This window comes from Mastigoproctus giganteus, chromosome 9 (assembly GCF_048544385.1).
Source record: "Mastigoproctus giganteus isolate SK-2022 chromosome 9, ASM4854438v1, whole genome shotgun sequence".
Classification (NCBI taxonomy): Eukaryota; Metazoa; Arthropoda; class Arachnida; order Uropygi; family Thelyphonidae; genus Mastigoproctus; species Mastigoproctus giganteus.
The window spans coordinates 32,416,434-32,441,298 of NC_143583.1; the positions used below are offsets into that span (position 1 = coordinate 32,416,434).

At 38.2% G+C, this 24,865-nt stretch overlaps 1 protein-coding gene across 1 annotated transcript in view; it reads left to right on the plus strand.

Moving 5' to 3' along the window:
* LOC150080136 (cell adhesion molecule Dscam1-like) overlaps window positions 1–24,865 on the plus strand; it is a 1,047,872-nt gene that overhangs the window by 189,531 nt on the left and 833,476 nt on the right. The window contains 2 exon segments of the mRNA XM_090381929.1: window positions 7,866–7,983; window positions 18,960–19,144. Coding sequence (XP_090238055.1) covers window positions 7,866–7,983; window positions 18,960–19,144 — 303 coding nt within the window.

Sequence of the window (24,865 nt, forward strand, 5' to 3'; positions counted from 1 at the left end):
AAGCAAAGAATTCTTTGCTGAGGACTTCTCATTAGCATTTAGCATTAGTATTAGTTCAGGCATATGATGCAAGAAAGCAAGCTTATAGAGCACCAAAAATAAAAATAAAATAAAATAAAATAAAAATAATAAAAAATAATAATAAAAAAATAATAATAAAAATAAAATAAAATAAAAAAATAATAATAATAATAAAACAATAAAAAAATAATAATAAAAATAAAATAAAATAAAAATAATAAAAAATAAATAAATAATAATAAAAATAAAAATAAATAAAAAATAATAATAAAATAAAAAAATAATAATAAAAATAAAATAAAATAAAAATAATAAAAAATAAATAAATAATAATAAAAATAAAAATAAATAAAAAATAATAATAAAATAAAAAAATAATAATAAAAATAAAATAAAATAAAATAAACAATAATAATGAAAAAAAAAATCCTTCCCATTTCACCCATCCGGTCACTCCAAACGTTTGTCTAGTTCAGCTTTAAATTTATTTAGCTATCCACTTCCACAACAACAGATGGAAGTCTGTTCCAGTAATCAACTACCCACTGATTAAAGGCAAACTTCCACACATCTATTCTACAGCTGTCTTTCCTCAATTTGAATCTATGTCCCTTCTGGTTTTTAATCTGAGCAAGTGGAAGTATCCCATCAGCATTGTGCCTGCTCAAACCATTCAAGGCCTTGTACACCTCATAATCTGTCTTCACTTGACTAAAGTTCCCTTAGTCACCTGATTGCAGAATTACTTATACTTGAATCCATGTTCCTACAAATTTATAATCATCCTACACATTATTCTTCTCTAATGAACTGGTAAAGTAAATGAACTGGTCTCAGTTCATTTACTGCTACATATGGACATACAGCAGTAATCCCAGAATGTATACCAATTAGTTGATACTGCACTCAGAGTGGTGCAGAACAAAAGAGGCTTAGGGATAATTGTATAGTCTGAGAGGAAGTTCCTTAAGCAAGCAGACAGGCTGTTAAACAGCACATAGGTTTCTGTCAATGATATACATGAATTTTGCCAGCAGGGACAAACAAAGAGATGATAATCTCATTGTATATGGCAATGGTTAGGTTGCATATTGAGTACTGCATACAGGTCTAGAATCTTCATTTTAACCCTTTGTGATCCAATGTCATGCTGGGGACAATATTGTAAAATTCCACTTCCAGTCAAATGTTGCACCCAGCATGCCTGTCAACATTTACAATTACAGAATTTATTTTCCAGCAGTACTGGCACATTTATTATCTACCATCTAGTTACACTTCATATAAACAATATGAAAAGCTAAATCCATATTTATTGATGTTTATATTCAATTATTATGTGCATGCAGCATTGTTTTTTTAGTCCTCTTGCATTTCTGCCCACCCACAAAAGGACAAACAAGGAATTCAAAGTATGGTCTCCAAAGGAAAAAACATTGTCAATTATCTATATGGAAGGTTTTGTAAATATTTTTGTTCAGAAAGAAGAAATATTGCATTAGAGTTTTTAATGTGTTATGTTATTAGATTGTAGGTATAGCTTAACTTAATTAAAATAGCTACTAATCGGAAATAATTAAAAATAGTAGCTATTTTTAATTAAAATAGCTACTACTAAAATAGCTTAATTAAAAATAGTAGCTGTTTTTCATCAAACTAAGTGGATTACTATGAGGTGAGTGCTGATAATTAAGCTATACCTACGATCTAGTTGTTACACCACAGCACATAAGGATTCCTTAATATATCATCAGTATGTTATGTTATGTAAACCCAAAAATAAATAATTTTTGAACATCACATTCCAACTATTCATTTGTGTGATAGAGCTGGACCACATGGTAAAAACAGTGAAAATAATGCTGGATCACAAACGGCTAAGAAGGATGTCGATCACTTGGAATGGATGAGAGAAGAACAATCAAATCAATCAAGGATACAGTGGGGTGCTCTCACCAGAAAAGACTTCCATTTCTGTAAATTGCACTTGGCAATTAGGCATCTACAAGGAGACCTGACTGATGTGTTTAAGACTGGATTGAGTATACGGAATGCTTATGGCATCCTTACATTTCTTATACAACACACATAATGGGACATAAACTGAAATGACTATTTAATTAAGTATATTGCTGAGGATAGATATGAAAATTTGCTTTCAGCCAGAGATTAATTGATCATTGGAAAAAACAGCCATCTGGTGTTTTGGAACTGCGTAGTTTGAATAAATTTATGAAAAAAATTAGACAAATTATTAGATTGAATAGATAGATGAGGTGGGTAGTTTTTTTTTTTTTTTTAGCTGATGCTATAAACTTGCTTCATAGCATCACTTGCCACTGTCTGTACTAATTTATTGCATATTAGAATTCATCTAAATCTTGAACAGTCTCTTAGCTGGTATGATGTGCTTAGTGGTCTCAATGATCACTTCTGTGAATACTTCCCATTTAGCATTTTCCATTTAGCAATGTCAGTTGATTCTACTGAAAAAAAAAAAAGCTTATAACATAAACTCTTCATTATACCTTTGCAAGAGCAAAGTCCCTTCCCTTTATCCTTGACAATAGTTATTTCTTTGAATAAATCCCACATCAGTTCAGTATTTTCATTGCCATCTAGTAGTTCCTTTCCTTTCCTTTACTTTACTTTACTTTATACTTGATAAATACTGCTGATAATCAGATCAAGAATATTGCTTTCTCTTGTTCCTCTATAATATGTTAGTATTTGTAAAAATAATAAGAGAAATTTGCCTCGATATAGTACATAGAACACTTCCATATGATACTCTCCAGAAATTAAAACGAAAAAATCGAAAAACTTACATTAGAGTAACAAATAATTTAAAAAATAATTAAAAATCAATTTAACACAATAAAACTCAATTTAACACAATGAAACTCAATTTAGAACAATTAAAAATCAATTTAGCACAATAAAACTCAATTTAGCACAACTAAAAATCAATTTAATACAATTGAAAATAAGAAAATTAATTAAAAGAATTTAACAAAAAAATTGCAAAACGATTTTCCTTCCTTATTGATTAAAAGAATTTTTAATCAATAAGGAAGGATTTTAAAAGTATTTTTACAAATACTAACATATTATAGAGGAACAAGAGAAAGCAATATTCTTGATCTGATTATCAGCGGTATTTATCAAGTATAAAGTAAATATCAACAAATATTTTGATATCAATGTAGGACATATTGAGCATTACAGTTCTGGTTCATACTATCTAATTAGGAAGGAAAATCGTTTTGCAATTTTTTCGTTAAATTCTTTTAATTTAATGTAAACTATTAAGTTTACATTAAATGTATTACACTATGCTGCTATGTTCATGAAGTTTTAAATTAGTTATAGCCTTCCTAGAAATAAAATTTCTTAGCTAAAACAAAAAAAAAAATATGCCAATCTGTGTGATTAGAACCTTCAAGCTACTTATTTATTAAGACAATTTAATATGTTAATTAAGTCACGAAATGGCAAAAATTTTCAAAAACCTTATCTTTTTCCAAGAGCTCAAAATTCTTTGCCTGCATTATTTGTAGCCTCGAGTTGTTCATATATGAGTGGAGGTTGAAAAGTTTTTAGCCCAATATAGACCACAAAGTTTTTTGTGAAAGGCAATATTGCCAGTCTGTGCTGCACCTCTTCTTGTGCGTTCACAGAAAAATTCAGGCTTGTAACTGTTTGTATTCTTCTCCTTTACAGAGGGTGGTGAAGTGTGAAAGAAGAATGAAGATGGTGACTATTGAGATAATCTAGCACTGTGCAGTCATTGAGTACTTTATTTAAAGGGAATGTTACTGAAAAATTCATGAAGACATGCAGCTAACATTAGGGGAATCTTGTCTTCATATGCCATGGTCAAAAATTGGGTTGCAGATTTAGGTGTGGATGTTGTTGTTGTTTTGGTTTTTAGGAGCATTAGCAACTAAGGCCATATTGCTCCGGGATATGCGGTGGTCATTCCCTGACCTTTCCGCATCCTCCGTATTTGGTGGTGACGGGCTCGAACCCCGGTTTTAATCAAGAAGCGTGTGCTACACACTGCTGCTCCTTCCACCTGGCTACGGAGGCGCCTAGGTGTGATGAGACAGTATTGAAGATGCATTGGGAGTCCTGTTACATCTGCAAATGTGGATGCCATTCATGATCTGATCATGCAAGACTGAAGAATAACATTGAAGCACATTGAGACAATGTTCAATATCTCCCGTGAGTGAGCTCACAATATTACGGTGAATGTTTTAGGAATGAGGAAAGTTTCTTTGAGGTGGGCCCCTAAAGCCCTGAATGCAGATCACAGTGGGAAAGTGTAGTGTTACCATGAGATTATGCAGCATTTTGAAGTTAATGAAGCTCAGTTTTGCGGGAAGGAGGAAAGTCACTAGATGAAACATGGGTGCACCACTTTGACCCTAAAATAAAAGAACAATTGAAACAGTGGAAGAATCCCTCTTCTTCCCCCTTCCCAAAAAGTTTCAAATGCAGATAGTTGGCTGAGAAAGTCACGGTATTCATCTTCTGGGATGCAGAAGGAGTAATCATTGTCAATTTCCTGGAAAGAGATGCTACTATCAATGCCAAGTATTATTCTAACCTACTGAGAAATTTACGTGAGGAACTGGCTCAAGCGGTGCAGGAAATTGCCACAGGAGTCATATTGCATCAAGACAATGCACCGGTGCAAACAGCATTTGTGACTCTGGCAACACTGTATGACTGTGGGTTTGAGCTATAGCACCATAGCATGCTTACAGGGTTTTTGGCTCCATTTTCTTGAAAGGTCTTGAAAAAGTCTTGAAAGGACAAAAATTTGACAGTGATAGTGCTGTGATGGATGCAGTCACTAACTGGTTTGAGTCAAACTCTTCTGAATTTTATATGAGCAGGTTATGGAGGCTAGTAGATCATGCCAGAAAGTGTGCTGACTTGAGGGGGGGGGTGGATAACATTGAAAAATAAATGGGTTTTCACAACTTTCCAGCATTCGAGAGGCTAGAAACTTGCCAACCTTCCCTTGTATATTTTATTCCAGGTAACTGAGCCCAAGAACTTCCTTAGTTCAAAGAAAACCTCCTTTCTCAAAAAAACTTGCCCCTACTCCTAATACTGAAATCTCATTTATCATTAGCATTAGCATTAGTAAAGGCCCATGATGCAAGAAAGCAAGCTTATATAGCATCAGCCAAAAAAAAAAAAAAACCAAATCTTCTAATTTCACCCATCCACTAGCTCCATATGTTTGTCTAGTTCTGCCTTGAATTTATTTAAACTATCAACTTCTACAACGACAGATGGAAGTTTGTTCTAGCAATCAACCAAAACTTCCGCACATCTATCCTACAACTGTCTTTCCTCAATTTGAATTTATGCCCTCTCAGGTGATTATTCTGAGCAAGAGGAAGAATTCCATCAGCATTGAGCATGCTTAAACCATTCAAGACTCTATACACCTCAGCCAGATCACCTCGCAGGTGCCTAGTCTCCAGACACTGTAATTTGAAAAACTTAAGCCTTTCTTCATAAGAGCAGCCCTTTGTTTCATTCACTAATCTTGTTGCCCTTCTCTGCACTCGCTCCAGCAGTTCTACATCCTTCCTAAAATGAGGCCTCCAGACCTGTATACAGTACTCAAGGTGTGGCCTGACAATTACCTTATACAAGGGGATAATCCTTCTTATCTCTGCTAGAAAAATTCCTGTATATCATTGACAAGACACCATGAGCTACTCTTGCAGATTGTCCACTTTAATCAATCATTGTCCACTTTAAGACACTGTGGTCATTTGTTGCTAATGGTTCCAATACCATCATATTTGTGATATTATTCAGGTCATCAGTGATGAATCTAGAATATTCCACATCAAGAATATTCCTTCTCCTTGTACTCTCTATGACATGTTGATACCAATAGGTCAAGTTGATTTAAGAAATTTACTGCGCTAGTAAAATTTCTAGTCCACAATAACCAGCAAATGAGTTGAAATCTCCAATAACGAGGCACTCAGACTTACTTGCCCAAGGTACATATAGAGACTCTTATCAGTAAAATAATAAGAGGAGTTTACCTCAATATAGTACATAGAACACTTCCATATGATACCCTCCAGAAATTAAAACGGAAAAAACAAAAAAATCGACGTTGTTTCGTTTTTTCCGTTTTAATTTCTGGAGGGTATCATATGGAAGTGTTCTACGTACTATATTGAGGTAAACTCCTCTTATTATTTTACTAATATTATTATCAACATAGAACATATTGAGTATTACAGCTCTGATTCATACTATCTAAGTGACTCTTATCATACTCATTATCATGACATCTGTAGTACAACCCCACTGTCAACTTTGGAATCAGGGTGAGATCTTACTGTATTCAGGTAGCCTTTTTTTTTTTTATCAGAAATAGATTAATGATTGAGCGAAAGTAGCATCAGTATGTTATTGGATGTTTGGTAGTGTTCCATAAGGTTGTTTCCTTTTGTCATTTTTCCAATATTAGAAAAATAATGAATAATTTCCCAGACAGACAGTAGTCAGAGTTGGTGTCTTCATTTAATTATATAATGTAGTAATTTAAAGGAGACTCGAAAGTGAAAAACATTAGTATTAGTATTAGTAATGGCATATGGTGCAAGGAAGCCTAAGGCTTATGCTGCACAAGCCAAAAATAAAAAAAATTCTGAGTCACCCTGAGAGAGAGAGAGAGAGAGAGAGAGAGAGAGAGAGAGAGTCAGAAGTGGAAGGGAATCACCAAGAAAGAAGAATGATGATATCTAGCTCAGGACCCTGGGTGTGCCAAGCCCATACTCACCAGATGTGAGAGATGTATAGAAATAAAATTAGTTTTTTTAATAAATTTGTTTTACTAAGTATATTACTAAATTTCTTTTTTATTATTATTATTTTTCTTTTGTTAACTCCCCCTAACCTTTTATGCTGTAGCGAATATTATTGATATCTGTATATGTTTCCCTATCAATAAAGTTGATATTAGTAAAATTCGATTTAATGGACTATATGGGAAGGTGGGGGATGAGTTTGGAAAGCTTGCCCACTATGATTGTTGTAATTCTGTATTTTACTGTAGTTTCCAGTTATACCAAAATAAAAAAGGTTGAAATTTTACCCTACTGCACAGTGGCAACTCTGAGTAAAGCTTATTCAGAGTCTGAAGAACCCACCAATTTAGAAGTTCAGATGGTATCCTACTGAAGTCTAATGTGCTCAACAGGCTGATGGAAGTGATGTTAGAGAAAATTCTAAATTAAATTAACAGAACACTTGAACCATGAAATAAATATAGCAAAATAATTAATGCTGTTAATATTGTTATAAGTAAAGCAAGGTGCTCTTCTGCTCCTATGAACCTATATCAAAACAAGGGTCATAGGAGCAAAATAGTGCCTTACCTGACCTATAACCCTATGAACATCATTAATTATTTTGGTGTATTTATTATATGGTTTATTTCTTAAATTTAAAACAATATAACCACATTATCATTACTTATAATAAATTATTGTAGGGAAAGTTCTGCCCACCTAAGCACTTTCTGCTGTTGTGAATTTTGCAAAGGGCTTGAAGAAGCTTTCAAGCTTTAGCTAGGTAGTTTTCTGATTATGCCTCCAGTAACTCTCTGACCAGCTTTGGCTTGATTAAAGATAAGTCCATTAAAGCAAGCATTTACTATATAGCACTGATTGCTTTAATTTGTAAGATGATATGCCATGCCAAATTTATACGAATTTCAAATATAGTCATGCCATATAGACTTACAGGAAAAGAAATTTGATAAAAATTCCTTCAATGAAAAATATTTTCAGATTCCAGTGGGACAGTTGCTCCCCGCGTTACAGATTCTAGGGCAACTGTGTCTGCTGTTCAGGGGGATGTTGTAGAACTTCCGTGCACTGCTCAGGGCTTCCCCGTGCCTAGATATAGGTAAGATTTTAATTAACAGCTGAATTACTCAAATACTATATGTAAATATACACAGGATATATACCATTCAGAACTGTACAAAATTTCAGCAATATTTTTAATAACACACATGCAAAAGTATATTGTTATGAAGATGGTGTAGGAGTCATTTTCAACATAAAAAAAATATAAAAAGTCTGCTAGGTAGTAAACTTTTTATATTTCTTAAAATTATTATTTTTTATTTTCATTTTTCTTGTTAAAATTAGTAGTGTAATTAATATTAATGCCTGATAAAGTAGTTGAAATTGTTTCTTACTTGGTCTTGAAATTGCTCAAAAATGAGAGTTGAAGCAGGAGGGAATTTTTGCTGCCATTGTTTATTTTATTTTGTGTCCATGTTTGCTGCCAGTGTTGTATTTATTGCATTGATATAAAAATATAAATGTCATTTAGTATTCTTTTATGTAATTCTATTAACATTAGAAGTATTTTATTAAGTTTGTGAATTATACATAATTTATAACAATAACAATGTTTATGTACTGTAACTATATAACAATGCATAATATAATCTTACAATTTATTATTATTATTATTATTATTATTATTATTGCTAGCCATATAGTGCAAGGAAGACTAAGATTTATGCTGCACCAGCTAAAAAAAAAGAAAAAAAACGAGTTACCCTGAGAGAGAGAGAGAGAGAGAGAGAGAGAGAGAGAGAGAGTCAGAAGTAGAAGGGAATCACTAACAAAGAGAAGAATCATGATATCCAGCTCAGGACCCTGAGTGTGCCAAGCCCATACTCACCAGATGTGAGCCCCTGGGGTTTACTACATATCTTAGTTTAGTGTGGTATATTTCATTTAAATTTCAGCTAAACTTATGCTCAGACTAGAGCTTGGGGAGAGGGGGAAAATGCTGAGGAAGTTCCCTTGAAAATCATGTCTTTATTCATAGTGCTACTTGTTGCTTGCTTATTTTCAAAATAATAATATTTTCAAAATAAGTTCAAGGCAGAACTAGATAAACATTTGGAATGAATGGAATGGTGAAATGGGAAGGGTGTTTTTTTTGGCTGATGTTTATCTAGTTCTGCTAATACTAAGTAGCTATTGTTGGCAACTCAGTTGTCAGGGAAATGAGAGATATATTATGAAAAAAGAATAGGTGGGATAAGACTAGGGTATGTCTGTGGGGCAGAAGTCAATCATCATTTTAAGGAGGTCAAAAAGGTTATAATGATGTTAACAATAGGTGAAATGAGGATTTACTTAACAAGTATAGTGCAATATTGAGAGAAAAACTTGTAAGTTAGGCTTAAATATAAAAATGTCTGCATTCTGCCCAGACACAATACTAGGGAGTACAGGTTGAGAATCATTTCCTTGCCAATCATTTCAGTTCTAGAGAGATAGTGCAATGCTCATGGAGTAGAATTTTTCTCAACGTGGTCTGTTCTTGTATTTTTACAGGGATAGGATAGGGATATAGGTGGGTTGGAAAACCATTAGTTTGGGGGGGAATACACAGTTAATAGTTTAACAGCAGCTACAAGCAGAGGTAAAATTGATTCTTGCATTTCTTCTTTTGGATTATGCAAAAACCTTCCTGAAACAAGGAGTGGGTGATTACGGGGTCTGGAAGGGGTCCTCATGAGGAAAAGCACATGATTTAGCTTTATTAGGATTACTAAGAGCAAAAATAGGCACACAAATATGCTTGTACATAATGTAGGATTATAGTACAAGGTACAAGGTATTCGTGTAATGATTGCGGCCTCCAGGGTTTTCCCTATATACCGCTGTATCTTCTGTAGTTTATTTATAGCCGGCAAGTGTGTATAAATGTATGTGTGTATGTTTTAGTGTAGGTTCTGATGGGTGTTGTTTGCCGGCCCTGGAGACTTTGCAGCCTGGAGGCAGGGAGGGAAGCCACCTGCGTCCAGACTCCCGTACCTTGCCACGAGGAGGCGCTCCAGGGGTTAGTAACTGCAAAGAGGGTTTCCAACCAGTGGTAAACCCGTGAAAGTTATGGGAAGGAGAAGTAGGACAAAGAAAGAAGAGAGATATTCTCTTAAGAAAGGAGCAGAAAACGGTAGGATGAATTAACAACTAAGAACAGAGAGGAAAGTTAGGTTTTCTCCGACTGGAAGAGGAGCCCAACCTCAGCCAGCCAGAGAAAGGAAAACTCAAGAAACAAATTTAATTGTGTCTGAGACACCAAGAAAATAACTTAACTTAACTTAGCATCTAATTACAAAATTTTCCAAAAATTTACAGTGAGAAGACAAGACTTCTGAGAAGCCCAGAAGAACTTGTCTGAACAATAGTTGGTAAGAGTTTTTAAACAGTTACACTAAGTAACAAGCAATCTAATAACCTTCAGTGATTTTGTTAGAACTGCATTTCTAGTATCTTAACACACAATGAGGAAAACTTGAGATTTAACAAGGCTATTAACTCCGAGAGTCATAATAAAATTAAGATCACGATTACATAAAAAGAGAAAGTTGTAATTCTAAACAATAATTTTTTTTTTTTTTTTTTTTAATCCAAAATTTTGAGTTAAACAGGATGAGCTGTGTTTAGCATCTTTCATCTTCTAAACACGGAGTTAGGCATAGTTACAAAAAGCTGAGAAGGATTCTGATGTTTCCAAAAATTTTGGGAAATCATCTAGGGTGTAAACATTAGTGTCTAACATGAGCTGGTAACGTAAATCTAAATATATGTTGCAATTTAGGACTAAATGTTCCACCGTCTCCTCAGCTCCACAATGACAAAGAGGAGAGGGGACCAGTCCAAACCTAAAAAGGTGGGAGTTAAGGCCGTGACCCGTAAGAAGAAAAGAGGAAAAAAGTCCAGGTTGAAGCCAGGAAAGATTCTTAGATTTTACAAAGACTTTAGGAAGGAAGGAGAAAGTAATTCTGCCAAAGGAAGAGTCATCCCAAGAGAGCTGCCACTCATCAAGGGCTAAACTGAGCAGTCGAGAAACTTCAAGGTCGGTAGAGTTATTATAATTATTTTCAAAAACACCAATGGAAGCAGGGGTAAGACGCCTCCTGTGAAATTTAAGAAACGCAAGGATAATTTCTAAATGAATGGGAAGGCGCCCATTCAGAACTAGCAGGGCATCAGTTTTTTTTTTTTTTTGATTTGGTAGTTGTTGGCGCATCGGCTTCTATGGCCATATTGCACCTCCCAAGGTTTTTGCAGTACTTTGATCCAAGCCCGAGGCGGGAATCGAACCCGCGACCTTGGGTTGCCGGGCAGGTACTTTACCCACTCGGCTAGCCCGGTCGGCAGGGGCATCAGTAGAAACAGTTCTACATGCCCTGCTCATGGCCAAAAGGAAGGATCTTTGCGTCTGTAGAAGAATTTTAAGGATGAGAGAGTTTTGAACATGGGAACCCCATGCACCCGCGCCATATGTAACAATTGGGAGGAATATAGATTTGTAGTATAAACCCAATGTTCTAGATTTGAGGTTCCAAAGAGATCTGGCAATGTGAATTAACCAGCCAGTAGTTGATTTAATTTTTTCCTTTAGGAATTTGCAGTGTGGAATGAAAGAAAGGCGATCATCAATCACCACCCCAAGGTATTTAAATTCACGTACAAGCTTGATTGTCTGGTTGAGAAGCCTCACCACAGGAGGACGATTACGATTTAACAGACCTTTTAAGAGAAGCTGCTTCGTCTTAGATACAGAAATCGAAAGTTTATGAAGTGAGCACCATATGTGTAGATCATCCAAGATGTGGTTAGCCTTTGTTTCAAGCTCAAGGCGAGAATTCCCAGGGATCAGCAGGGCAAGATCATCAGCATAGGCAATATTAAGAATATCGCCATGAGGGGCATTTAGCCATCCATCAAGGACCACGTTCCAGCAGACAGGGCCAAGAACGGATCCCTGAGGACAACCCCTAGAAACCGGTCTCGAAACCGAGCAGAAGCCCGATGAGACCACAAGGTTCCTATCTTGAAAGTAGCTGGAAATAAGGCTATAGATAGGACAGGAAACCTCGGCCTTTCGGAACCTCTCCAGGACGCTCTGCCACCACAAGGTGTCAAAGGCCCCTTTGAAGTCCACGAAGAGACCGAGAACGTATTTTGAAGGAGATGTTCTAACAGTATTTAAAAGAAGATTTATAGCATCTGTAGTTGATCTGCCCTTCATGAAACCAAACTGGGAAGAAGAGGAGAGATTCCTAGAAACATAGTAGTCTTTAAATCTTGCAACAAGAAGTTTTTCCAGAATTTTCCCAAGAAAAGGAAGAAGAGAGATTGGCCTATAAGAGGAAGGTGAGTCAACGGGTTTAGCCGGACTCTTAATTAGCAGTTTAAGATTGGCAGTCTTCCAACAATCTGGGAAGACACCATAAAGCAAACAAGTATTCATTAAGGTAGCAATGAGACAGGGTTTAGTTTTCCAAGTGCGTTTTACGACAGAGACCTCAAGATTGTCAAGCCCAGGACTTTTGCCACAAGAGAAAGAGTTGACCACTGTATCGATTTCCTCAATGGTAAAAGGAGGTTCATTTGAGGGGCCTTCAAAGGAAAGATGTTGAAGACGAAACAGAGTCTGGTCATTACTTTCAGGAACCGAAGTATCCTGTGGAAGAAGTTCATCTAAAATCGCTTCAATAGATGCAGACCAAGTGAGAGTTTCAGAGGAATTGGGGAGTGAGATTGAATTCTGTGGGGTATGCAGATGTAATTTTGACGCAAGAACTTTGTGAGGTAGGCCCCAGGGATCGTTTTTAATAGTTTTTTTCAACTAATCTATCCCATCCAAGAGATTTCTCCTTCCGGATAGTGTTAAAGTAGTTGCTTCTAGCAGCTCTGTAAATTTCAAAGAGCCTATTCAGTTCTGCAGGAGGCCTATCAGACCTTTTGGCCCTTGCGGGACTTATTATTATTATTAGCCATATGGTGCAAGGAAGCCCAAGGCTTATGGTGCACTAGCCAAAATAAAAAAAAAAAATCTGAATTACCCTGCCTGAGAGAGAGAGAGAGAGAGAGAGAGAGAGAGAGAGAGAGAGAGAGAGAGAGAGAGAGAGAGAGAGAGAGAGAGAACAAGAATCAGAAGTAGAAGGGAATCACCAACAAAAAGAAGAATGATGATATCTAGCTCAGGACTCTGGGTGTACCAAGCTCATACTCACCAGTTGTGAACCCTTGGGATTGATATTGGAAGCATGTTGCTCTCAGTCACAGGGGATGTAAAATTTGAATATGGTGAGTATGATGTATACAGACAAGACAAGGTGGTGGGGCAGGGGTGGAATTACAATCTTGGTAAAGAAGCACATAGAATCTAAGATAGTGAGTGCACTAAATTGAACGTTGAGTTTGAGTAAAAAAAAAAATAAGATTAGAAGTATGTTATATATTGGTAAAATGATATGATGACTATAATAAACAGCTGTACAAACAAATGGGATTAGCCAGTAAATCAGAAAGTTTTATAATGGTAGATGTGTACTTTCAGATATTGACTGGAATTATGGGCTGGTTGCTAACATATCTGCAGTGCAATTCTTGATTTATTTGATAACTGTTTCCTTCATCAGAATACTAGAGAGATAACAAGAAAAAGCAATATTCTTGATAATTAGCTGTGATCCTTCACACAATAAGTATCTCCAGATAAAGAAGCCACCTGGTAGCAGTGATCATAATATATTGATGGGGAATCTACTTAAAGATATAATTACTGTCAAGGTTAAAAGGAAGAGAATTTGCTTTTGCAAATGCTCTTAGACAGTTTTAAAGTCATTTTCAGTTGTGCCAACTGATTTAGAACTTACTGACAGCAAGCTCTAAATGAGAAGCATTCAGGAAATAATGATAGAAGATACTAATTTATTTATGCCAACTAAAAGTTATTATTCAGGTTGAGATATAAATATTTTTATTATTATTATTATTAGTAGTAGTAGTGTTATATGATGCAAGATGGCAAGCTTAAATAGCATCAGCCAAAAAAAAAAAAAAAAAAAAAAAACCACCCCCAAATCACCTGTCCATCACCTCCAATTATTTGTCAACTTCTAGTTCTTCCTTGAATTTATTCAAACTATGCATTTCCACAACAACAGATGGAAGTTTGTTACAACAATCAGCCACCTACTGGTTGAATGCAAACCTATGCACAACCATCCTAATTGCAACCATCCCTCCTCCATTTGAATTTATGCTCACTCATGTGTGTAGTCTGAGCAATCCGTTCAAATCCTTAAACACCTCAATCAGATCACCTTGTAGGTGCCTAGTCTCCAGATGCTATGTCTGCCAGAGGGAAAAGTTGGTAATGTTGTAGAGCAGATATGATCTTTAAAGGGCACAAAAGGTGATATAGTTGTACACGTTGGCACTAATGATATCAAGAGTAGGAGACCGGCAGAATTACTTAACAAGTACAGGTCACTGTTGAAAAAAAGCTGTGAATTAGGGTTGAATTTGAAAGTGTCTGCAATTCTTCCCAGATACGATAGGAGGGCATATATGATGAGAGCCTTGTCAATCAATTCAGCCTTGGAAAGATTGTGCAAGGCTCGTGGGGTTGAATATTTTTTAGTGTGGTCTGTGCTTGCTATCAGGAGAGACTGCTTCTACAGGGATGGGATACACTTAAATAGAAAGGGTGCAAGAATATTTGCTGATGCTATCAAGGCAGTGTTAGATGGATCGGAAAATTGTTAGCTTGGGGGGATTCACAGACTAAAAGATTAACAGTAGTCACAGGCAGAGATGAAAGTGATTCTTGTACTGCTTCTATTGTAACAAGCAGAAGCTTAGAGAGAAAGTTTCTGGAGACTTTAAGAGCTGCTGGGAGTCATCACGGAACAAATAAATACATGGGCTGTGTTAGGGTAACTAAGACTAAGAGCAGGCAGTGGTGTAGCTACCATGTAGGCAGGCAAGGCAATTGCCTCCGGGCCCTTTAGGGGCCCAGCATCTTTGGCTGTCTCCTGTTTTTGCAATGTTCATTAATTAAGTAGGGGGGCGAAAATGTTCCTTGCCTCTGGGCCCAAAAAAAAGGGTAGCTATGCTAGTGAGAACAGGTGCATGTATCTTGCATGTACACCAATACTAGAAGTATAGTAAATAAATTTGATGAATTTGAAGTTGTTTGTTTTGGTTTTTAAAAGCATTAGCAACTAAGGCCATATTGTTCCAGGAATATGTGGTGGTCATTCCCTGACCTTTCCGCATCTTCCCTATTTGGTGGTCATAGGCTCGAACCCCGAGTCTAATCAAGAAGCATGTGCTACGCACTGCTGCTCCTGCCCATCTGGCTACGGAGGCACCTATGTGAACGAATGAATTTGAAGTGCTGATCAAGATATTAAAAGGGGATTTTGCTGTGATATCAGAGGCATGATGCCACGTGGATATAAGCAGTGCATCATTGGAATTTGGAGGGTAAAATGTGTACAGAAAGGATAGACAGGAAAGGAAGGGAGGAGGGGTTATTAGCATTAGCATTAGTAGAGGCATATGATGCAAGAAAGCAAGCTTATGCAGCATCAGCCAAAAAAAAAAAAAAAAAAACAAAAAAAAAAACCACTACCATTTCATCCCTCCATTCGTTTGAAATACCTGTCCAGCTGAGCCTTAAATTTATTTAGGCTATCAACTTCCACAACAAGGGATGGAAATCTGTTCCACCAACCAACTACTCGCTGGCGAAAGGCAAATTTCCGCACATCTATCCTACATCTGTCTTTCCTTAATTTGAATTTATGCCATCTCAGATGATTATTCTGAGCAAGAGGAAAAATCCCATCAGCATTGAGCATGCTCAAACCATTCAGGGCTTTATACCATATGATCAATCAGATCATATGGTTATGTCTCCTCATTTATACACCTCAATTAGACATATGGTTATGTCTCCAGACACTGTAATTTGCAAAACTTAAGCCTTTCTTCGTAAGAGCAACCCTTTGTTCCATTCACTAATCTTGTTGCCCTTCTCTGTACTCGTTCCAGCAGCTCTACATCCTTCTTGAAATGACGCCTCCAGACCTGTATACAGTACTCAAGGTTTGGCCTGATCATTGCCTTATGCAAGGGAATAATCACCTCCTTATCTCTGCTAGAAAAATTCCTGTATGTCATTGACAAGACACCATGAGCTACTCTTGCAGCCCATCTATACTGCTCAAAAAACTTGATATCTGCCTGCACAATTATCCCCAGGTCCTTTTCATTCTCTACCACTGTCAGTGTAGTACCAGAGTTGATATGTTGCTCTAGGTTACTGTTTCCCATGTGTAGTACTTTACATTTGTCAATGTTAAACTTCATTTGCCACCTCTCAGCTCATGTGTTCAATCTTTCCAGATCCTGTTGCAGCAGCATACTGCCAATAGTGTCCTTAACAACCCTGCCAACCTTTGTATCATCTGCAAACTTGGACATAAGCTTGATTTACCATCATCAATACATTTATAAATACAGAAAACAATAATGGACCCAACACTGAACCCCGAGGGTCTCCACTTATAACATTAGTCCACGATGAGCAGTGTCCATTGATTACTACTCTCTGTCTTCTCCCCCTCAACCATCCCTTTATCCATAGCAGCAATTTGCTTCCAATGTCACACTGCTTCAATTTGTGTAGCAGTCTTCCATGTGTGACAGTATCAAAAGCCTTTCTAAGATCCAAATATATAATATCAAAGTTATTCCCTGCATCCAGTTCTTTTGTGACTACATCATAGTATCCAATCAGATTGGTCAGGCAAGACTTTCCCTTAACAAAACCAATTAAAGGAGAGTTGATAATTAACCCTCTAGGTAGAGTGGCATTTTTCAGAGCTGTTACTCACTTATCGAAAAAAACCCATTTTATACCCATAAAAATCAAGAAACAGTTAACTGTTGTTTATTATTAGATTGACTATTAACTATTTGATGCAACCTGTATTTTCAGTCTATTATGAATACAACTATGAAAAATCCATTTTGAAAATAAATAAATTTAAACAACTGCATAAAAAACTTGAAAATGGCCAAATTTTAAAAACTTAATAAAGATGTATATTTTTATTAATTTTTTTAAAAATAGACCCCCCCCCCTCTCTTGGCCTTTTTTAATAGATTCTTCCTGTTTTACATTGAAACCTTTCCTTTAAAACTGTAACAGCCAATCCACTTACACTCTACTTCATTATACTCCACTTCCCTGCAGTAGTTAGATCTGGTAATTACTAAACTTGAGGTCATCTCACTCACCCCAGCTTCAGAGTGAATGACAAGAATTGAGATTTTAAATGAAGTTAAATTTTGTTTTGGAATTTATAGGCTTTGGTTTTCTTCCTATTACATGGCTTTTCTACCAAATGAATGTATTTATTTCATTACAGGTAACACTAATGAACATATTAGCATTAGCATTAGTAGAGGCATTTGATGCAAGAAAGCAGCATCAGCCAAAAAAATAAAAATAAATAAATAAATGAAAAATAACCACTTCCACTTCACCCCTCTGTTTTTTCGAAATACCTGTCCATCTGAGCCTTAAACTTATTTAGGCTATCAACTTCCACGACATGGGATGGAAGTCTGTTCCACCAACCAACCACCCGCTGGCTAAAGGCAAATTTCCGTACGTCTATCCTACATCTGTCTTTTCTCAATTTGAATTTATGCCCTCTCAGGTGATTATTCTGAGCAAGAGGAAGAATCCCATCAGCATTGAGCATGCTCAAACCATTCAAGGCTTTATACACCTCTATCAGATCACCTCGCTGGTGCCTTGTCTCCAGACACTGTAATTTGTTCCCTTTGTTCCATTCACTAATCTTGTTGCCCTTCTCTGTACTCGTTCCCGCAGCTCTACATCCTTCTTGAAATGAGGCCTCCAGGCCTGTATATAGTACCCTAGGTGTGGCCTGACCATTGCCTTATACAAGGGAATAATCACCTCCTTATCCCTGCTAGAAAAATTCCTATATATCATTGACAATACACCATGAGCTACTCTTGAAGCCCGTCTGCACTGCTCAGAAAACTTCATATCTGCCTGCACAACCACCCCCAGGTCCCTTTCATTCTCTACCACTGTCAGTGTAGTACCACAGAGTTGATACGTTGCTCTGGGGTTGCTGTTTCCCATATGTAGTACTTTACATTTGTCAATGTTAAACTTCATTTGCCACCTCTCAGCCCATCTGCTCAACCTTTCCAGATCCTGTTGCAGCAGCATAGTGTCAGTAGTGTCCTTGACAACCCTGCCAACCTTCGTATCATCTGCAAACTTGGACATTAAGCTTGATGCCATCATCAGTGTCATTTATAAATATAGAAAACAATAATGGACCCAATACTGAACCCTGAGGGACTCCACTAATAACATTAGTCCACGATGAGCTGTGTCCATTGATTACCACTCTCTGTCTTCTCCCCCTCAACCACCCCTTTATCCATAGCAGCAATTTGACTCCAATGCCATACTGCTCCAATTTGTGCAGCATTCTTCCATGTGCAACAGTATCAAAAGCCTTTCTAAGATCCAAGTATATAATATAAAATATGCTTCATGCTGTTGCATTTGTTAACCCTGGGAATTAAAAATCTGTATGAAAGATAAACAAAATATCTTTTGCATATTTTATATATATTTTTCTGTATTTTGGGCACATCATACATTTATCCAGTAACCTAAGGGAAGATTTATGAAATATATTTTTGATAGTTTTACTCTGTAATTTGTGTCATCTGACATGATCCTGTTATGGATCATGATGATACATGATCCACAACAGGATCAGATTGGTCAGATGACACAGATTACAGAATAATGGTCATGGACATTCATTATAGTAGTCAGGCTAATAAACTAAATAGATAATTATGTAAATTTAAAATAGCTGTTTTGGCTGTTATGGATAATGTAATTTATTAATTTATTGTTTGAAAATTTAATTTACTTAAAGTTTTAAAGTGACGAGTTCTGATTTGTCTTTTATACAGTTGGTACAAATATGCAGGAAGGAACAATACACAACTACTTCCTGTATACCTAGATCCTCGAATGACACAGTTAAGTGGGTCCTTGGTTATTCGACAAGTGAATCTGGAGGATGGTGGCAAGTATGTATGTTTAATTAGCAACAGTGCAGGAGAAGAGAGAACAGAAATGCTATTAGTAGTTACAGGTGAGTACATGGAGCAGTCTTATATTCTAATACATTTTATTGCCAAAACATCTCTTTTATTTATAATTTTTCTTTTTCAGATCATATTTTGCAAAGAATTATTCTTATGTTTTTAGTTTAATAGAAACTGAAATATGCTCATAAAATAAAAATGCATTTTCACCTGCATTTCATTTCACTCAAGGGAATCTTTCCTAACGATTGAGGGCTAATGTTAAAACTTAGAGAAAAATTCCATTATCCATAGTTAATATTATTTTTTTTAACATTATATAATAAAAAAAATGCCCACATAATTTCTCTATTTCTCTAATGACTTGTATGTTTCATTCTTAAATTTATTCAACTTACTCACTTGCATATGGAAGTGAATAGTTTGAATATATGAAAAAAATTTCAAATATCTATCCTGCACCCATCCTTCTTCAATTATGTCCTCTTATTTGTGTCATCCAAGAAAGAGTAAGGGTGCCATTTAGTTTACTCAATCCAAGTAAAACCTTAAACACTTCAACCAGGTATCCTTGTGAGTGCCTAGTTTCAGGGGCATTCCCAGGATATGTGGCATCCCCCCCTTTAAAATTTTCTTCATATGTTTATGTAAGTTTCAGGTTTCAGGCACCCCTTGAACATTTGTGCCTGGGTGCAGTGCACCCCTTTCACCCTCAGAATGGCCCGCCCCTTCCTAGTTTCCACATGTTGCAGTTTACAGAATAAAAGGCTGTTTTGATAAGAAAACCTTTAGATGCAGCTGACTACTCACATTGCATTTCTTTGCACTTATTCTAACATCCACATCCTTTTTATAATGAGGCTTCCAGAAGTATGAAGTACTCAAGATGCAGCCTAACCATTGCCTTATATAATGGATTAATTGCAACTTTCCTTTCTGGCAAAATTCCTGTGTATCATTGACAAAACCCATGAGCTACCTTAACAGCCTGTCTGCACTTTCAGAGAACTTCATGTTCAAATATATACAATTACCTCAAGGCCATTTTCTGTTTTCAACACCTCAAGACTAGTGCACCCAAGGTAGTGAAGAATGAAAAAGGAAATTGGCTTGTTATTCCCTGATTAGTGCTATTCAAGTGACCTTGCATTTGTTAGTATTAAACCTCATTTGTCATTTCTTAGCTCATCTGCATTATTTCTCTAGGTCTTGTTGCAGTTGCATAAGAAATATAATCAGTGTATACAGTGTTCAGGAGGGCAGTTGAAAGGAGATCTATCTGAATAGCCTTCAGGGAAGCAATCATAGATGTTGCTAGGCTCTTCATACCAATTAAGAAATACTGCTTTCAAAGCTTAGTTCCAAATGGATGTAGAATGAAATGAGTCTTGTGACAGAAAAGAAAAATGCATGGAATGAATATGGGAAAGAGATGCCAGAAGGTTATCAATGTCTACCCTGCAGCTAAATAATTTTGTGATAACTGAGAGGAAAGTAGAACAGAAATTAACATTACATTAGTAGTGGCATGTGATGCAAAAAAGGTAGCTTATAGAGCATAAGCCAAAAAAAAAAAAAAAAAAAACACCCTCCCCATTTCACTTATCCATTCACTCCAAACATTTGTTCCCGCAATCAAACACTCACTGGCTAAAGGCAAATTTCCACACATTTATTCTGCAACTGTCTTTCCTTAACTTGAATTTTGCTTGTAAGAACAAGCTCTTACAACAATGTTACCGCATCCGGGGTAGCCGATGCGCCAGCACTGGGTACCCAGGGTACTGGTGTAAAGTGGACCACTGGCCATAGCAATAAGCTTACTACGCCGAAAATGGCAATTAACATTGGCGAATGGAATGTTCGAACGGGGCACCACGTTGGACAAAAGGAAATCATTGCCCAAGAACTACTTAGGTGCAAGGTATCAATCGCAGCATTATCCGAATTAAGGCTCACTGGGTCTGGAACGATGATCATCCAACCACCAGCACCTAACGAAGCGGTTATGCTATTCTACTCTGGTGGTGAGAAACGAGAAGCAGGAGTGGGCTTTATGGTCGATGTTCAGGCCACCAGTAGTGTGATCGCTTTCCAACCAGTACCGGGACCGCCTGGCAGTCCTTACTGTCAAGGGCACCATCAAGACCCATATTATCTCTGCCTATGCACCAACTGAGACTAGCCTGGACCCGACCAAGAATGACTTCTACAACCAGCTCCAACATACGCTGGATTCAATTCCACAGACAGAAGTGATCATCCTCGCAGGGGACTTTAATGCCCACATTGGCGTGGACAGATCTGGTTGGGAAACAACAATGGCCAAGTTTGGCCATGGGAAGATCAATGACAATGGACTACGTTTGTTGTCCTTTGCCGCATCTAACAACCTGATCATCGGAAACAGTCAGTTCCAGCACCCTCAAAAACATCAACTTACATGGCGAAATCCATCTGGCAAGGACTCAGCAATCCTGGACTACATTCTGATCAACGCCCGATTTCGCTCATCACTCATGGACGTTCGTGCCATGAGGGGACCTGATTGCGGATCTGATCACTATCTCATCCGGGCTAAGGTGCAGCTGAAATTACGGCATGCAAAAAGGTCATCTCGGTCAGCCAAGCTGGACTGGAGGCAGCTAATGAATGCTGCCAACAAAGGGGCATATCAGATCGCCCTATCCAACCGCTTCGAGATGCTAGCCATGCCCGAGGATATAAATTAAGAAGAAAAGCAGATCTCTGGTGCCATCCTGGAATGTGCTAAGCCCCTATGTCCACCTGCCCGACGTCGAACGCAACCATGGATATCAGACGAGTGCCTCGACCTCGTGGACAAACGGAAGCAGGCAAAGTTGGTTGACTTTGAACGGTACCAGCAGCTAAACCGAGAAGTCCGACAGAGGATGACAGCGGAAAGAGAAGCATACTGGAATCAAGTGGCAGATGATCTTGATGTGGCGGCATCCAAGAACGAGTACCGCACTTTCTATCACACCCTCAGATGTCTGAGTGGAAAGACCAAATTGACTAGTGACAACATCAAGAATGCTGATGGGACCTTCGTGCGATCACCGTCCGAACGCTTGCAACGGTGGAGTGAATTCTTCAAAGCATTGTATAATCACGACCCACCTCAGGGACCGCCAGAAGCCGCACTATCGATTGATCCCCTGAAGTCTCCATGGTCGATGTTGAGCCTACAGTAGAAGAAGTGAAAGCAGCCATACAATCCCTAAAGAATGGCAGGGCACCAGGAGTGGACCAAGTCACCACAGAAGCGATCAAAGCTGGGGGAGATGTACTGCTTCACCGACTACACTCACTGCTCAAAACCATCTGGTGCACTGAACAAATTCTGCTAACATGGAGGAAAGCCATTATTGTACCGATCCACAAGAAAGATGATAACCGGGATTGCAAGAACTACCGTGGCATCAGCCTCCTTTCCATCATCGGAAAGGTCTTTATGAAGATCATCCAGTCAAGGCTGCAAAAACATCGCGAGCAAACCAGTCGAGAAGAACAGGCGGGATTTAGACCCGGGCGAGGATGCTGTGATCAAATCTTTGCCATCCGTCAGCTGATGGAGGAGAGGATCCGGTGTGGACAGCGAACCGTCATTGTTTTCGTTGACTTTAAGTCTGCTTTCGACTGTGTCCATCGGCCTGCCTTATGGAAACTACTAGAGGTCGAACATGTACCTCAAAAAGTCATCACACTCCTCCAAACTGCATACAATGGTTTAACCAGCCAGGTGCGCATCCAGAATGATTTATCTGAGGAATTTGCCATCCAAACTGGAGTCCGCCAAGGGGATGTAGCCTCCCCGTTGCTTTTCAACATCGTGGTCGACGCCATTATGAGGCAAGCATTCAGAAACAGACGGGGCATACAATATGACAAGGATCACTATGTGACTGACCTGATGTTTGCCGATGATAGTGCTATCTTTGCTGGTAACGACTCTGAAGCCACGGACATCCTCTACGACATTGCCCGCATCGCCCGGCCATACGGTTTGAAGATCAATGCTGATAAGACAAAGGCCCTGACAACAGATGGGTCGCAAGCCACCATCTATCTCGAAGGCGTCTAGATCGAGCAAGTGCAGAACTTTAAATACCTTGGGTCGCTAGTCCAGGAGAAGAAAGTTGCATCCACCATGGAAATCCACAGCAGAATTGGACAGGCGGCCACTGCGTTCGCCTTGCTCAAATGGTGTCTGTGGAAGAGGACCAACATTTCCTCAAAGACTAAAATCCGACTCTTCCGGACTTTGATCCTGCCCATTCTCCTTTACGGATCAGAAACATGGATTTGTCTCAAGCTAGATTTAAACAAACTTGAGGTATTCCAAATGTGATGCCTGCGGCAGATTTTGGGCAACTCACTTCGTGACCGCATCACTAATGATACCATCCGCGCCAGATGCCAACAGCAACCAACCATTGCCGACCAAATCCAGAAGCGAAGGCTTAGATGGTTTGGCCACGTATGTAGAATGGGCACGAACAGAATACCATCCACACTCCTTTGGAGACAACGACCCACCCAATGGAGCATCCAACGGACCGCGCCTAGGAAAACGTGGGCCAAGCAAGTGGAAAATGACTTGAAGAGCCGACATCTTGTCCTTAACCAGGCCACGACTGAGGCCATGGATCGTAAAGTATGGAAGAACATCACAGAGCAAGTCCGAAACCCTGCGGCACCTACAGCAGCATACTGGTTGTATGGCCAACTGCCTCCCCCAGCTGCCAGCTAAGAACCAAGAAGAAGAAGAAGAAGAAGAACTTGAATTTATGCCCCCCTCAAGTGCATAGAGGAAGAGGAAGAATCCCATAAGCATTTAGCTTGCTCAAGCAATTAGCATTAGCATTAGCATTAGTAGAGGCATTTGATGCAAGAAAGCAAGCTTATGCAGCATCAGCCAAAAAAAAAAAAAAAAACCACTTCCACTTCACCCCTCTGTTCGTTCAAAATACCTGTCCAGCTGAGCCTTAAACTTATTTAGGCTATCAACCTCCACCACAAGGGATGGAAGTCTGTTCCACCAACCAACCACCCGCTGGCTAAAGGCAAATTTCCGCACGTCTATCCTACATCTGTCTTTCCTCAATTTGAATTTATGCCCTCTCAGGTGATTTTTCTGAGCTAGAGGAAGAATCCCATCAGCATTGAGCATGCTTAAACCATTCAAGGCTTTATACACCTCTATCAGATCACCTCGCTGGTGCCTAGTCTCCAGACACTGTAATTTGCAAAACTTAAGCCTTTCTTCGTAACAGCCCCCCTTTGTTCCATTCACTAATCTTGTTGCCCTTCTCTGTACTCGTTCCAGCAGCTCTACATCCTTCTTGAAATGAGGCCTCCAGACCTGTATACAGTACTCTAGGTGTGGCCTGACCATCGCCTTATACAATGGAATAATCACCTTCTTATCCCTGCTGGAAAAATTCCTGTATATCATTGACAATACACCATGAGCTACTCTTGCAGCCCGTCTGCACTGCTCAGAGAACTTCATATCTGCCTGCACAACCACCCCCAAGTCCCTTTCATTCTCTACCACTGTCAGTGTTGTACCACAGAGTTGATACGTTGCTCTGGGGTTGCTGTTTTCCATGTGTAGTACTTTACATTTGTCAATGTTAAACTTCATTTGCCACCTCTCAGCCCATCTGCTCAACCGTTCCAGATCCTTTTGCAGCAGCATAGTGTCAGTAGTGTCCTTGACAACCCTGCCAACCTTTGTATCG